This window comes from Accipiter gentilis, chromosome 10 (genome assembly GCF_929443795.1).
Source record: "Accipiter gentilis chromosome 10, bAccGen1.1, whole genome shotgun sequence".
NCBI classification, from domain to species: domain Eukaryota; kingdom Metazoa; phylum Chordata; class Aves; order Accipitriformes; family Accipitridae; genus Astur; species Astur gentilis.
Window position 1 is genome coordinate 18660282 of NC_064889.1, and position 15912 is coordinate 18676193.

The following is a 15912-nucleotide window of genomic DNA, read 5'->3' on the forward strand; positions in this document are numbered from 1 at the left end:
CAGGGTGCACATGGAGACAAAACACCCCTAAACAGAGCTTTACTAAAACATGATTTCATTTCCTACTCCTCTAAAAGTGGAAATCCTGTCCAAACCTCCTATTTTCAGAATTCACATTTGAGCTATCAAACAATGGGCCCCCAGCCTGGGCAGCTATTTAAAGCCCTGCTGGAAGCACATGTTTGGGTTTGCCTGCTAGGTGACTAAGGACTCCAGTGCTAATTGCATCCTCTGAGTTACCATGGTGGAGCTGGGTTGAAAGAGGTCTTATGAAGAGATTTAAGCAGGACAGGAAAGCCAGACAACAAATGCAGCAAATCTCATGGAGTATCTTGGATTTGCATCCAAGAGATGTTGCCATCTGGTGGCTTGTGGACAGGGAAGCCAAAGGATCTCCTAGAGCCACGTGACAAGAGCTTTTTTTCTTCTTCAGAAATCCCAAATTCTGATTCTGAAAATCAGAGCCCATATTTGAAGCATGTTTGTGTGATTTACACAGTTATTGTGTTCACTCTTGCAACACAGGAAACCTTATGAAATACATAGGCACAGTACCAGCAATAGGCAAGAGCCTTTGTTTTTCCTTTTAAACCCTCAGCTATTAATATGGAGAGCGTAGAAAGACTTTTTTAAGGCCTTTATACTGCAGATGCCTTAAAAATCTATAGATATGTAGACGCCACACATTACACCTTAAATAATTTTTATACAGATTCAATCACTTTTTCCTGTGACTGATGTCATCTAGAACTGGAATCATTTCCTTTTAATTACACTGCCCAGAGCAATTAAGTACACCAAAGAGGATGGACTGCAAAAAGTCGTCTTGGCTACACTGTTTTATTCTATTTTAGGGGGTTTTTTGTTTCATAATTAAGAGTATTTTCAAATCCACAACTGGTATTGCCAAGTGGTCATTTGTTATGCAACTTGTTTACCCTTTTCGTCTACCAGTACAAAGATTGTAATTCATAAAATACAGCTTTTTCTATGAAAAGTTGTTTCTTAGGGGAAAACAGTCTGTGGTAGAAGACAATAAAGCATGAACATATGTAAAGGATTTCACAGTAAAAGAAAAGTTTGAAGTGAAGATATTTCCAAGCAAATTGAAATTAATTTTAGTCTATCCTTTTAACTAGCAGGAAGAACGTAAGAAAGAAAGAAAATACAAAAACCTGAGAACTACAGAATTAAGAACAAGTTAAAGATCGAACCTGCTTCTCTACCTTAGTTAGCTTAAGCACAGAGAGAAAACTCCCAGTGAGTCAAGGCATTTGGAGTAAACGGGAGTGTTTCAGCCCTGTAGAAACTGCTGGCAACCAGCTACCAGCAGGCAGGCAGTCTCTCAGGCCCTTTTTCTGCCTCTAATTTTGCTCCTCCTCCCCTTTGAAACTCATACAAGAATCCTGCACCTTTTGAGATCAACCAACAAGAGAAACATGATTTAGGTATTACAGAGCAAGGGCTCAGAGTGATACAACACATTGCAACAGCACACACAAAGGCAATTATATCTCACAAAATTACCTTACTTAGTGTTTCAGTGACTTAGCTTATAGACAGGGTATTTCTTACCCTTCACTTGCTTGATTAGGAGCTGCTGCAGCTCTGGATTTACAGTATGGGACTGTGTCTCCCTATCTGAAATTTCATTTCAAATTTCCTCCACTGAGCTCTTCTGCATCTCCCACATACTACACACCCATCTTTAAACGCAGAGCAAAATTTGTGCCCAATAATAGAGCCGTTATTGTGATGACACACAAACTTGCACTAGATGCACTGCACAAATACTCAAGTTCCCAGCACACCAGCTCACTTTGTGAGCTTTCTCCTGCAGGAATGTTCTCCCAAATCTGCCCAAGAGCTTCCTGACGCCGAGATGCCTCCACTGCCCACAGCAGGCTGTGGTTAGGGCTTCTGACTCATGTGGACAGGGGTGAGGTTGTTCCTTCTTTTGTTAGTTAGTTTGCCGGATCATGATTTGAGGCTTTTTATTATTAGGGGTTTTTTTTCCATTGGGGGGAAAAGCTGCTCTAGCAGCAGAGGCAGGCAATGAGGCTGCTGTCTTGCAACAAAGTTTCACTTCCCTGCTTTAATGCAGACTTTCTACACTACCACATGCAATCTGCTTGGCCATTCAATGTCTCAGTTACCCTCCTTACCCTGCAGAGATGTTGAGAAGACTAATAAGGACTTGCTGAAAAGCTTAGTTTACTACCAACACTAAGTAGGACGAGCACGTGATGTTAAGTGGACACATCCATCCCCAACAATACAATTTCAGCAGCAACAATAGTTTAGCCATAGGAGCAGAGCTGATACCATCGCTCTGCATCCTTCTCTGCTTGGACCTTTGGTATTTTCTTAATAACCAAACTCCAGCAACCAAGCTTTTTCAACTAATGATGTCCAAACTCAAGCAACATCCAGTGCCATTACACCTCTCTCTGCCATGCCGACGGACTTTAACATGGTATCTGATGAGACAGCATTTGAAATTGTTCTGCGAATTAGAGTGCCGCTGGTACTGAGGAAAACTTCAACTAGAGAGACTTTGAACCAGATCATTTATAAATTGAAGCATTGTAACAGTGACAGTAAAGCAATAGTTCAATAAGTTTTTGGTACCTTTTGCCTCAGAAGCTTAGTTAGACGATGTAACCTGGTTTGTCCTTAGGCTGGCAAAAGAGCTACTAGAAGCACACAAAGCATCATCTACTGCCTAATTCTTGTATCCCAGTAGCTTATTTTGAATATTTCAAGTTATGACAGATCAGCTCAGATGAGAATCTGTTTCTTACAAGGGGAAATTATTTCCCTTAAATTAACACAGTCAATAGTGGGGCAGGATAACAACCCCATCCCATCCTTCAGAGCAAGTGCAGAAATACAGATAAGCATTTTGTCCTTTGAGTGACTGCCAAATCTACATTTAGCCACATCTTCAAGTAAAAAAAGCTGCTCCCATAAATTTACAATCAGGAGTCCTTTCTTTTATTATGTACAGAATTAAAAGCTTACATTTGAATTGTACTATTAACTATATATATTTTCAGTGTTTAAGGCTGATGATAAAGACAGCCTAAGAAAGAGGCAGATTGCTCTTTTAATTACGTAAAATGCAGCAGTCATTTGACTCTGCAGTTGTAAGCTTTTATTTAGGTAAAGTCAGGATATAGAGAATTTTCACACACAATGAGAATTTAGGAGGTATTCTGACATTTTATACTTCCATTCTATTTTCTTTTAATTTCTCATCTAAAACCACCTTATGTTGTTGAGGCGGGGTTTTTTTTATGTGATTTCCTTTGAAAGCTTTGCTAAAACATTCTACTTAATTTTGGCAGCAAACATAATTAAATAATTTCTCTTTCTGTTTTCTATGCTTCTGTACATCACCAAAACTACTGACAAAGTCAAGAAAATTTTTTTAAAATCTGATTTTGTTTTTACATTAGCTTTAACAGAATTATGGTTACCCTTTTCACCCCAGCCCCTGATGGACTTCATGTGAAGGCTCCTAGGGACCATATGAAACTCTAAGGACTTGGGATGAGGATTAAGGCAGAGCCTCCAAGCCCAGAATAGAAGCAGAAGAGGTGCAAGGCAGGAAGGCAGAGAGGCTCGGTATGTTCTTGAGTGAATCAGCCTTTCCTTCATCCCAGGGATGTGCAACACATCTTGCATTGCAGGGACAAAGAAAGATGCTCAAAGCTGGAAGTGAAGGATGAGATTTTGGTTACAAGCTGTTTGGGAGAGTTTCCTTGCAGAGCACTTGCTAAGTGCCTGGGCTCAGATGTTTAAACAAGGGCTGGTCTCCCACACACTGTCTCTTGTTCACGGCTAATCCTGCAGCAAGGTCAAATAACGCCAGCTCTGAGTCACCGCAACCATTTCCAAGGCAACTGGCCGAATATACAGTGTAAACACATGATTACAGATTCACTATTGAGTTCAGGAAGAAGGAGGAGGAGGAGGAGGAGGAGGAGGAGGAGGAGGAGGAGGAAGAGCTGGGTTGAAATAAGTCATGCTCTTAGTGAAATCAGAGTAGTCAGTGCTGAAGCAACACTGGACAAATGCATCGGTGTCAGCGGAGGATATGAAAAAAATTGGATTTTCCCATTTTGCTTCTCCCCAGTAACCCCTTCACCACTGAAGTCTTTTTTTCTCAGGTAGTTTTTCCAAAATGAGGTATGAGCACAGAAGAGGGTGTTATCAAAATGGTTGCTTTACATGTGAGATATCACCTCTTCCCTTGCACTGTGGCCCCAGACAGTGCTATCTGGCAGGAATGGGACTACCTTTCTGAAAGGTCCGCTAAATCTTTGCCTGATACCAGCTGTATTTTGGGACAGCAGCTACCCCTATCTAGCATATTACACTGCAAGATCAGGACTCTACTGGGTCAGAAAAAGAAAAAAAAAGCCCATTATAACTAAAGGAACAATTGAGAACAGTTCCCTCCTTTCCTTTTGAATCACAAACGGTGTCAGATTTCCCACTAACAGTGACAAAACGAACCCCAGGGAGCCCTCCCCAGTGACTCAAGTTACATTTGGGGCCAGCAGGACAGGCAGAGCCCAGAGCATCACCCTGGGTACCGTCTGGCAGCCACCACGCCAGCCCCATCCACCGCTGCTCCAAAGACGTCAGGGCCAGCGGTGATAGGAAAGCATCACTCCCTCCCGGAAATCCCATCAAGTTTGCCGCTTCCCACACGGGCTGAAGGGGAACACTGAAGCTATTCAGTTCCTTTCTTGGCGACACAGCCACGGTCCCAAGGGGGAGATGAGGTCATTGCAAGCGGTGCTGGCAGAGCCCTGCGCCTGCCACACAAAAGCAGGGAAGGAGTCACCCCTTCTTCTCCCTCCTTTGGGAGAAAATAAGCACTAATCTAATTGATTGCACAGGGCTCCAGTCATCAGTAACTGTAAAAAGACTTCTCCTCCCAAGCCAACTGAACAACTCGAACAGCACAATAGGAGGAGGAAATGAAAAAATACGGTGGCCAACTTTTAGCCACTCATTCCCGGGAGGAGAAACTCCTTAGCCCAAATTTTACTTCACATGCATCTCTCATAAAACAATACTTACAAGATAGATAAAAAGGCAAACCCATGAAATACACTTGATCACTTAAGCAATACTGTGCATAGTGAAAATGTCAGGCGTTTTTCTCACACTAGTATCAATGTGCTGCATAGCAACAAGTCAGAATGAAAGGTTAATGGTAAGGACCGCAGCCTGGAACAGGCTTATTCCCACGGTCCTGAAGTCACTGAAGGAAAATGCTGCACCGATTTGTTTTGTTTTGTTAATGGCACAAAGGCTTAAAGAGAGTGGTGGGCTTTAACGTGAAAATCCACCCTGTCTGAACTGGCCGTGCTGGAGGGATGGCACCAAGCACCTACATTGCCTGCCACTGCAAGCGTTTCAAAAACTCTGTGTTGACTCTGATCTGCATGACAGGATTTAGGGGAAAAGGGCTGTATTTCACCAGGACTACAGCAATGAACCTCACCGAGGTAAGCAGATCCTAATTGTAGCTAGGACTTACCAGGCTGTACATCATTTGGACAACAGCATCTCTAACCTGACAAACATGTCTTCCATTATCTTGCTTGCATTTAAAAGCCTTTTACTATATGTAAACATAACTGTGTATTTTCTACACTAGAATCCCATAGTTACACATTAAATAATTGCAACCTCAGAGTCATATAATTCTAACGAAATCAAGCAAGACATTTTAAAAAGACATAAGCAGTCATCCAAACTATGTGTTCTACTCTCTCTGAATGTGTAAATGAGGAAAAACACAACCAACAAAACAGCATTACATTTAAGTCCACTTGAACTAACCAAATTTCACAGACTGATACACTGATATGCAAAAAAAGGCAATTGTTTACCAGGAGAAATTGTCTCCAGACTCCCAGGATTAATCTTTCTCGTACTTGTGCAGTGTTGGACAGTTGACCCAGTGAAGACCAAGTAAAAAACTACATCATCTTCAACTTTATCTTCCTCAGTCAGTTGCACTGTAATAACAGAGTCACCCTAGGAAAAAGGACAAGAAAAAAGGTTAGGTTTACATTTGCAAGACCCACATCATATAAAATAAAACTTCTCTACCTACAAGGCTCCTACTCCCTGTTTATACACTCCTTTCACATGACTCAGGGCTCATCCTAATTTTCAGATATGCAAGTCATCCTTAGCATGCCTAAGCATCACAGCCAGCCAACCAGCTAGAAAATATGTTGAGTGCAGCTCTAGGAAGAGATATATAGAAGTCTCAAGGGTATATTCAAAATAGCAACTTAACATGGTGAAATCACGCCAAGTCACGCCAAGTCTGACAAACATGAGCATATACCCCCACACAGGTTTTTTTATACATACGTGTGCACATATATGTATGTACCCCCCCACATACACATAGCTAAAACAACAGAATTGGAATAGCGGCCTAGAATTGCCCCTTTCTTCATAAATTTTAACAAATTCCCTAAACCTTGCTTGAGCTTTCACATTTCTCCCATCCAAGCTACACGCTGTGCTTATAGTTCCAGTGTAACCAACTTAAGCCGTGAACACATCTCTCATCTGCAATCCATAAAGACACAAAGATAAAAAAGTTTCATATCCACTGAGATTTTTTTCCACCTTCCTTACCAAAAAAACAGTAACTGTGGCTGTACAGGCAGCAGTAGCTCTTCTCATTCATCTATAAGCTCATGCCTTGGTGAAAAGCTCTGTACATTATCAAAACCAGCAGTTCTTCAAGCCCTGAAAAGAAATCTGTTGTGATCTGTTGGCTGAACACTCCCACTTAATTCTAGGGAGGCTTTGTTTCAGTATCAGTATATTCTATCATTTTGCTCATCTTTGCTATCAGCAATAATTATGTTCATAAAGGGCACGCATGGTTATCATAGTTAACCCAGCACAGGATACAGTAAGTACACCTGAAATTCGTACACCTGCATGGACAAGAACAGGAGAAATATCCACCAACTTTAGTTTTTCACAGGGAAGGGAAAGCAAGGAAGGAAGATGGCTTTCAGTTACTACAGAACTAAGTGAAGCATTTTCATTTGATCTCACCATACATCATTTATCTGCCCGAAGAATTATATAAACTACAACACTGAGGACAACAGACCGTGATGTGACCTTCTGCCTCTTTTCTATCAAGATCAAAACCAGTTGGATGCCCCAGTTTTACACTGCAGCTGCATTAGCCAGCTCTCTGCCACCATCACATTGAGCATATGGTTAAGGCTGCAAATCTGGAAAAGATTTTATTATTATTATTGCAGATTATATAATTCTTATTTGCATATGTAATAGAATAAGCATGTCATTTCATTTAAAACTGTCTCCTTAAGATCACTCAGTTCATCTCTTCTCTTAGTCAAATATACTGCAGAAAAATCCCAGACTTCCAAGCTCTCCCATACACCTGTGCTGTGTTAGCATCGCTTCCCACACTCCGTCTCACATCTCCCCATTCTCCCTCATCTCAGGCTCCTTTTACACCCCACCGCAGCTTCCTCCTCCAAGTTCATGTCCAGTTCTCCCCCTCTGATCTGGCCTGTCTGATACCTCTTGCCATGGGCAGGATTACACTTTGTTTTGATAGAAACAAGGTTTTGCAGTGCAGTACACAACCAGCCCCTGGTCTTAAAAACAAATATATGAGTCAGTCTTACAACACACAGGAAAGAAAACCATTAATTCAAAAAAGATAAATGGAGCAGCGAGTCTAGTTTGCATTTCCAGAGGTTGCAGAGTTACAAACGTACATTTTAGGAAGGTCTCAAGTGATAATATCAGACCAGACTTCCAGCTGGGGGAGAGGAACCATGCAGCAAAAGTATATATTGTGTATAGTCAGTGTTGAAACAAAAACAGGTGCAAAAAGAAATAAATCAAGCTTTAAATTCAAGCATGACCAGCACACATGCTGAGTTGAAAACTAAATATCCCATTTCAAGCAAATGGATCCAGTTTTGAGCGGATGTTCAAAAAAAAAAAAGCTGAAGTTTCAACCTACAATCCCTTTGTGCTTTGGTTTTTATATCCGCCTTTGTTCAAACTGTTCCTCCCTTAAGGCATGAACATACAAAGCACTTAAATAGACTGAAAATGCAGGTGACATTTCAGGACACTCATCAACAGGGTTGACTGTTTAAAGTGGTATCTGTTAAAGGAGATTTTTCTTTTATTTAAGTCAGAAATCAAGTACAGCTAGTCCAATTTCTGTGAAAGGAAAGCAAATCCGCACAGAGTGCGCATGAGAAGACACCTATCTATCCATGTGAACTACTCATATTTCAAGGAAAAGCAATTTAATTTGCAGCGTTATTGCAAAAGCTAATTTGTATATTTTGTTATTGATAAAAACCTTGCAAATACACGTAAGAAACCTCAACACCAGAAGTTCCACATGACCTGAAATCCATCTAAGCTGAGACTTAAAAAAAGATGGCTACATTTCTTATATAGATACCTGACCTAATTTTGAAGGTGGTCCTGCTTGGTAGGGTGGTCAGACCAGATGGCCTCCAGCAGTCCTTTCCAACCAAATTATTCCACTCTTTATATTCTAATTCAGTTTATTTCAGTTATTGTTTAAGTCGAAGGGGAGCACAAATTATCATCAGCTGATATAAATTTAAAATGCTCTTCAGCTGTGTCTAAGTAGCTCTTTATGGTGGAATGGTGTCCACTATCCTGCTCCCTCCTCCTCCTCCTCTTCTGGAGGACCCTCCAGCAAAAGACTGAAGAGGAATGACCAATATCCTTATTATGATAACTGAGCATCTTCTTTTTTGTTTACTTGAAATTTTAAGTTGTCTCCAAATATCTCCAGCAAGACCAATACTGTGTCACTTAGTTGCTGCGTACTTCAGTTTACTTACAAGTGTCATCTCAGCTACCTCTTAGCTGTACTGTGCCTGGTACAGCTCACTGTGCATGATGTGATCTGAGATCCCAGAAATAAAAGAGCAAAGCACTAAATAAGAATGACCGTCCTACTTCAACACACCTCTGCTTCCCAGTTATTAACAATTTCGTTGTCCACTGCCAATTTTAAGTTGATTTTAAAAAGTTATATTCAAACAACATATTTATTTGAAAAGGAAACAATGCACAGAACAATCCTCTCTCTTTCCAACATTTTTGGAGTTAAAGAAAATCAGTTACAAATGCAGCCAAATTCCTCCAACCCACATAGAGGACTTTCCAACAGCCCTATTGCATTCAGCCTCCAAAAACTTTTTAATTGAAGTATGTTTACCTTTATTCATTTAATATTGTCCAAAAGTTGTCATCTGTTCAGTATCACTGCCACACAAGGTGGTTATTATAACCCTTCTTTCATCCCAAATGGCTAGAAATGGGAGACCAGCCTGCCAATATCCCTTTGGTGAAAGTACAGACAGATCAAAGCCATTCCCTGGAATGCTCCAACAAATAAGAATAATTTAATTTCAAAACTAGTTTGGATTGACTAATACTTACTTGGCTTAAAGCCCATTGGAAATGAAAACATTCCATTTTGGTCCATTCATGAAAGAGGTCACCCTCTCCCTCGTTCAGATCTGAGAATCTCTGGTTTCAGATAGCTGCAATGGGATGTAAAGAAGGTGGATGTGGCTCTTTTCTCTAAATATATTCCCTTCCTCAAACTGAAGGGAGAAAGCAGGTCTGCCTCGCCAAGGGATGGGTGCACTGGAAAAACCAAGCCTGACCTTGGACTACTATAAAACAATTCAGAACAAGATTTTAGAGTGGCATCTCTCTGAACCTTTGGTTTAGTTAAGGCAGCTGAAATGCATTTATCTCTAAAAAGGCCCAAATACTGTTACTAGGTCTAAAAAACAAAACTAGATAGACAACACACGTGTTTGTCAGCATATTTTGCTGGCATTAGGACAACTCCACCTTTTCAGGTATTTGTTTTTCCAATGCTGCACTTAAAGGCATGTGGATTGTGTGTAGGCAAAGTACAAGCAACTCTTGAGTAATCATTTCTTCTTTCTCAGATTTGGTTTCTGTGTCTGTTAAAACAAACTATTTACCTTCAAAGGCTTTTTTTTTTTTTTTTTTAAATAGATGACCTCAGCAATATTTGGAAGTGATGATGAAGCGAACAAAATCTTTAAGCTCAAAAGAATTGAGATCTCTTATGTTATTAGCTCAAAATACTATCCACTTTCCAAAAATAAATAATTGGTTTAAGCATATAAAGACATCTTTCTCTTCCACTTCAGGCTCTGGAAATCTGTCTGGTTTTGGGGAATTGATACCATTTGGGACCACGAGGACAGCCCCAGCAAATGTAGAATTCAAGACCTTGGGATGAGAAACGTGAGTTTAGCTGGCAGGGGGGAATTTTTCCTGAGGGATATCAGTTCTACCAGCAACAGGTACATCGCTCTGCAATGGACTGTGAAGGGAAAAATATTCTTATCACCTTAGCGTGCTGGCTAACAAATTTTAAAGTTGTTATTTTTAAAAAAAAAAAAAGGAGGCAAACTGTATTTTTATAGCTGAAGCATGTGATTTCTAAGCTGGTTTTCCCCCCATGGTTCATAGTGGGCATTTTGAAGTACATTATCTAATGCACTAACCACCCACTCTGAACTCCCTACACATAGTCTAAAAATACTTATGAAAATGAGGCATGTGTTAGATAGCAATACTGGAGCACTCAAGCATTACTTTAGCATTCTGCTTTTAATGAGAAAACACTAACAACCAGTAATTGTGAATTTGTTCTACACAGAAAAGCAGAATTGCTGCTTTTCCACCTCTAGCTGTTTTTTCATGCAAGAAAAGCCTAGCCAGTGCAATCCTACTGAATGGAACGTCCATGGGTTAACACGGGTTAGAGATTCACATGCAAGGAAAGAAACATCCCTCCCAGTATACTTCCTTCTAAGAGCTGTTGTAGATGTTGGCATTATGATGCTTTATTAAAGAGGCTGGATTAGATGAGTAAACATAACCTGCCACTGTAACAAGTTTTGTTTTGTTTCCGCTATTCATAACATGAATGCTTGTTGGGTCATTGCTTATTGCATTATGTTGGGGCACAAAAGGAGAAATATGCTTTTGAAACACTTCCCTCCCCCCTCCTTGGGAAGCTCTAAATAGCTCCCACAAGAGCTACACTGTACCCAGGAGGACAGCACAAAATCACAGTTCTGGTCTCTTCCTCATCCTTCAAGGAATTCAGGCTCATTGGTACCTTTATTTATTAATTTTTATATGCAGTTGGACTTGCTGCTACCCCAGCTACTGCTTAACACAGAGTAGACAGGATTGGGCTGTAATTACAGCAGGAGGCAAGTCTTTTCACATCCCTGTGCTTCTAGTTTCCCCATCAATGAAGTGGGAATCGTGGTTCAAACACACCGAGTATTTTTCATCCAAATGGCTTTTAAAGGAAAAGCTGGCTTTTCAATCATATGATGTTTTCTTTGGAAAGTGTACAGGACCAACAATAATTAGTTAGACAAAATCAAAGGGAAAGTTGAGACAATTCCACCTCAAATTGAGAATTGCAGAATACTGCAATTGGAGGATGGAAAAGGCAACTGCAATGCAGTTTTAGAAAATGTAGCAGAAATCACCCTGCAAGAAAAAAAGTAAAATGTAACTGTTTAGATGCTCGATGATCCATTACCATCTACCTCTGCCAGTACACAACAAGATCAACAGCTAAACTTTTGTTCCCAGACAGTGTCCCCATCTCGGCTGAGACTCTTGGAAGATCCCTCCCATCTAAGGTTACTTCGGGTTGGTGTAAACATATACTTAACCCCCTGGAGAACCACATCTGGAAAGGACACTCGCAGCACACTGACACACAGACATCTCCATGCAGAACAAAACCAGGCACAGCTGCACGGAATCCTGACTGCAAAAGGAGATGGGGGTTTGGGCAACTATTTTTAGAGCAAACACAACAGTGCTCTCATCTCCTGGAATAACCCATTTGACTGAGAAAGGCTTGGATTCCAGTCTTTCCAGGTCTCACTAAGCACTCCAGCCAGTCAGGTGCAACACAGACACCAAGCACTATCACTGCTGGCTCATAAAACCAAGGGATACTCTTCCACAGCAAGAAAATAACCAATGTCCAGCAAACACTTCCAGGCTACTATTCCCAGGTTAACAGAAGCAGATGAGCAGCTCAGCCCTGAGGGGTAGAATGCAGGGATGGGTCCTACCTTCAAAACATTCAACTGAGTCCTCTCCCTCTCTGCCCTAGCATGGGGTGAGTTTGTCAGTGGACCTCACTTAATCTTGAGAGCATTTTCTCTCATGGGAACATTATTAGGGCTTCTAAGTTGCCTCCTCGTACTTCACTCCCACATGTTGCAACACCACAGCTTGAAACATCCATCTCCTTTTGCAGATGTGGCCGTTTACCCGACAAGCTCCCAGCACACGTATATAAAAGGAACAGACCATGGGAGGAGATCAGAGCTATCTGTTACAGCGAGATAACAGCAGTCATTACAGACATCCTTAATTTCATAGAATCATAGAATCATTTAGGTTGGAAAAGACCTTCAAGATCGAGTCCAACCATCATCCATGCCCACTTAACCATGTCCTGGAGTGCCTTGTCTACATGCTTTTTGAATATCTCCAGGGATGGTGACTCCACCACTTCCCTGGGCAGCCTGTTCCAATACCTGACACAACCTTCTCAGTGAAGAAATTTTTCCTAATATCCAATCTAAACCTCCCCTGCCATAACTTGAGGTCATTTCCTCTTGTCCTATCACCAGCCACCTGACAGAAGAGACCAGCACCCACCTCACTACAACCTTCTTTCAGGTAGTTGTAGAGAGCGATAAGGTCTCCCCTCAACCTCCTTTTCTCCAGAATTTCACCAGTACATATTGACTCAGAGGAGCATTTAGGAGAAAAATCATGTCAAATGCAGTTTATCCTGCAGAACTCCAGTCCCCAGAAACAAAGGTAGGGCTGTGAAATATGTCTGAACATGAGCAGCTCTAGAAATCCCTCCTCACCTGGAGATATCCCCCTTGATAAAGGCAATGACCTGGGTCAGGAGCATGGAGAAAGACAGATGTCATTCAGCTGGAGTGTTACAACCTCCTGCAGATAAAACTTCCAGGGAGAGACTCCAGAAATAAATAGAATGGCAAGCTGCCAAGTTTGGGGTAGATTTGGGTCCTTTTTCATAGTCAATGACTTTAAACTCCTTGATCTTAAAGGTGCATGAAGCAGAGATGTTTTTTGTTCTCTTAAAATAAATTTTAAAAAATATGAAATAAGACAACAGGAACTACACCAATGGTTTAAAAAAGTAATCATAATAATAATAATAATAAAATCAATCTCCAAACCTAAATTTATTTCCCTTTTAAATTAACAGCAGTGCTATTATTTCTGCAGGCGAAAGGTTTCAGGTTAACGGCAGAGTCCCTCTGTGATGAAAAAGACAGATTTTGCAAAGTAGTCTCTTACCCTTAGGAAAATACAATTGCAGACTGTAACTTCTTGCCCACAGGCCACCAAAAGAGCAGAACGATGGTACCTGTTTTTCTGCCAGCCCACATAGCAACTTGAGGTGACACCTTCCATGTTTCATTAATGCTGCACTGAGCCAAGTGATCTCTTCTTCCAATGCTAACCACAAAGCCATGACTGGAACACCGACATATATGCAAAATAACTTTCTTCTCTCCACCATTTTCTTGCCCCAAAGGTGAGAATGAATTTGGTCCAAAAATAAGATTAGCTTAGCACACTGATGGATAAAAAGTTGATGAAGGGCAAAGTAGGGATGCAGAATCAAAAGACCAATTATTTAAGACTCTTTGGGTAAAAGGAACACGTGGGAAAACATGGATAAATAGCCCTGAACTGTTGCCTCCAGGCCCAAGCTGGCTTCCACAGATCCATCCTGAGTGCAACCTGTGCTAAAAACACAGCATGGACTCCCTCGATTCGCCTGTCTGCAGAGCCAGCATTGTTACAGCTGATTTATTAATGCAGTCTCACAGCCACACCACGTGTCAAGCCAGTCCAGGTGTCTAATCCTGCAGCAGGGTTTCTTTGCAGAGATAAATAGTTTGAGAGGAAAGGGTGCATTTTCTCCTGCAGAAATGGGTACGCTTGAAGAAATCCATTATTAGTAGCCCACATCCTTCGACAGATCACATCTCCGTCGGTCTCCAAATCAATCAGCTCAGAGACGAACCTTTATCGAGTGCCAAGATGCTATTATAAGTATTACATACATATTAATCCAGGCAGCTTGAAGGAGATGTCTACAGACTGCCAACAGAAAATCCATCAAAGTAACAGGATCTCGTTAGTGCTGAAGGAGACACATGATTTATCTTTATGGGTACATCTTCGTGACATACCACTTTGCTACACAGAGTCAGGCAAGTTATTAGATTGGGCTGTTAATAGCCAATTTGGCTGTATCATTGCCTTAGCACAGGGCTCCACATGCTCTGCAGCACTTAGGTTACCAACACTTGTTTAGAGCGTGCTTAGTCCATCTGCTTAGTGCCTTCTGTGCTATGCAGACAGCCTTCACAAAACTGAACAGCCAAGGTCATTTCTAACAATTTTTAGCATACAGGAAGACATGATAAAATTAACAGCAAAATGGCAAAAATCAAAGTTAAAAAGAAAAACAGAAAGGATAAGAAAAGTGCCATTCAACTGTTTGTGTTATACGCAAACACCTAGGGGAAGAACTGCTATGACAATTTTATTGTTTGGGTGAAATTGGCAGTATAGTGAAGAAAATATTTATTTAATTTTTCATTTATTTGGGCAGTTCAGTATTAGCCAGATCACTCATTTAAAACATTGCATGCTTGCTGTCCTCAGTCACCATGGCCTATACTGCCTGAATAAGCAATTATGGACAGTAATCTCAAATCCCTTCTACTGCAAGCCCAATACAGCTCTGGTACAGAGAAGGAGGAGGTATGGAGGTACACAAGCAACAATACACTGGGGGTTGCCCTCTAAACTATGCATGTCTCCATGTAATGCCATCACATGAACAAGAAGACAAGATGAAAGGCAGGGGAAATTTCTCCATAGCAGAATATCCCCTCCAGCATCATCCAGTTTCCACAAGTACTGATCTTACTATTAGAGGTTTTTTTCAGAAATTGTGGAAACTACTACAGTCAATTCCTATAAACACACCCAAATTGATAGGAACGTCTTGCTCTGGCCTCATCCTAAAGCCTCTTTCTTCTGTTCTTCACTACACTGTTAGAGAACCGAACCAGAGAATTTTATTACCAGCTGCTTGAGTGATTGATAGTATTTCCTGCTAATTACTCACATAGCAATAACAACAAAACTGTAGTGCTTGGGAGAAATAGCAGGCAGTCTGAATGTATTCAGTGACTAACAGAAATTTAGCTATTCTCTTGGCACTAGAGAGGTAGAGAGTCACAATTCCTGGAAGATAAAGTACATATGATGACACATTATTTGAAACAATCTCCTTTCACTAGAGTATTTTCACAAATAGCCTTGATATGTCTTAAAGGAGGGGGGGGGGGGGGGGAAATCAGGTTTGAACACTAACATCCAAAGGCCTAAGAGAGCAGAAGGATGGTGTTTTCCTAGTACTTCAGCCTCCTCTACAGTAGAGGAAAACCCTCGAAGAGACAGAGCTCAGAGTGTGTTTCAGAGTGCTCATTTTCCTGCCAGCTGCAAAATATCCTTGCCAGTCTTTAAATATTTCACAACTACAGCACTTAGAGCTACTATAATTATTGAAGCCCTTTTTAAAGTGACATTTTTTGCCAGTAAAGAATAGAAACCATTATAACTATTATCTTACTGAAGAAGTAGCCCCCACAACCACTG

At 41.0% G+C, this 15912-nt stretch overlaps 1 protein-coding gene across 1 annotated transcript in view; it reads right to left on the bottom strand.

The window, feature by feature from the left end:
* LOC126043745 (A-kinase anchor protein 13-like) overlaps window positions 1–15912 on the bottom strand; it is a 130494-nt gene that overhangs the window by 39719 nt on the left and 74863 nt on the right. Inside the window, exon 5 of the mRNA XM_049812579.1 lies at window positions 5916–6063. Within this exon, the coding sequence (XP_049668536.1) occupies window positions 5916–6063 (148 nt within the window). The remainder of the gene's footprint in view (window positions 1–5915; window positions 6064–15912) is intronic.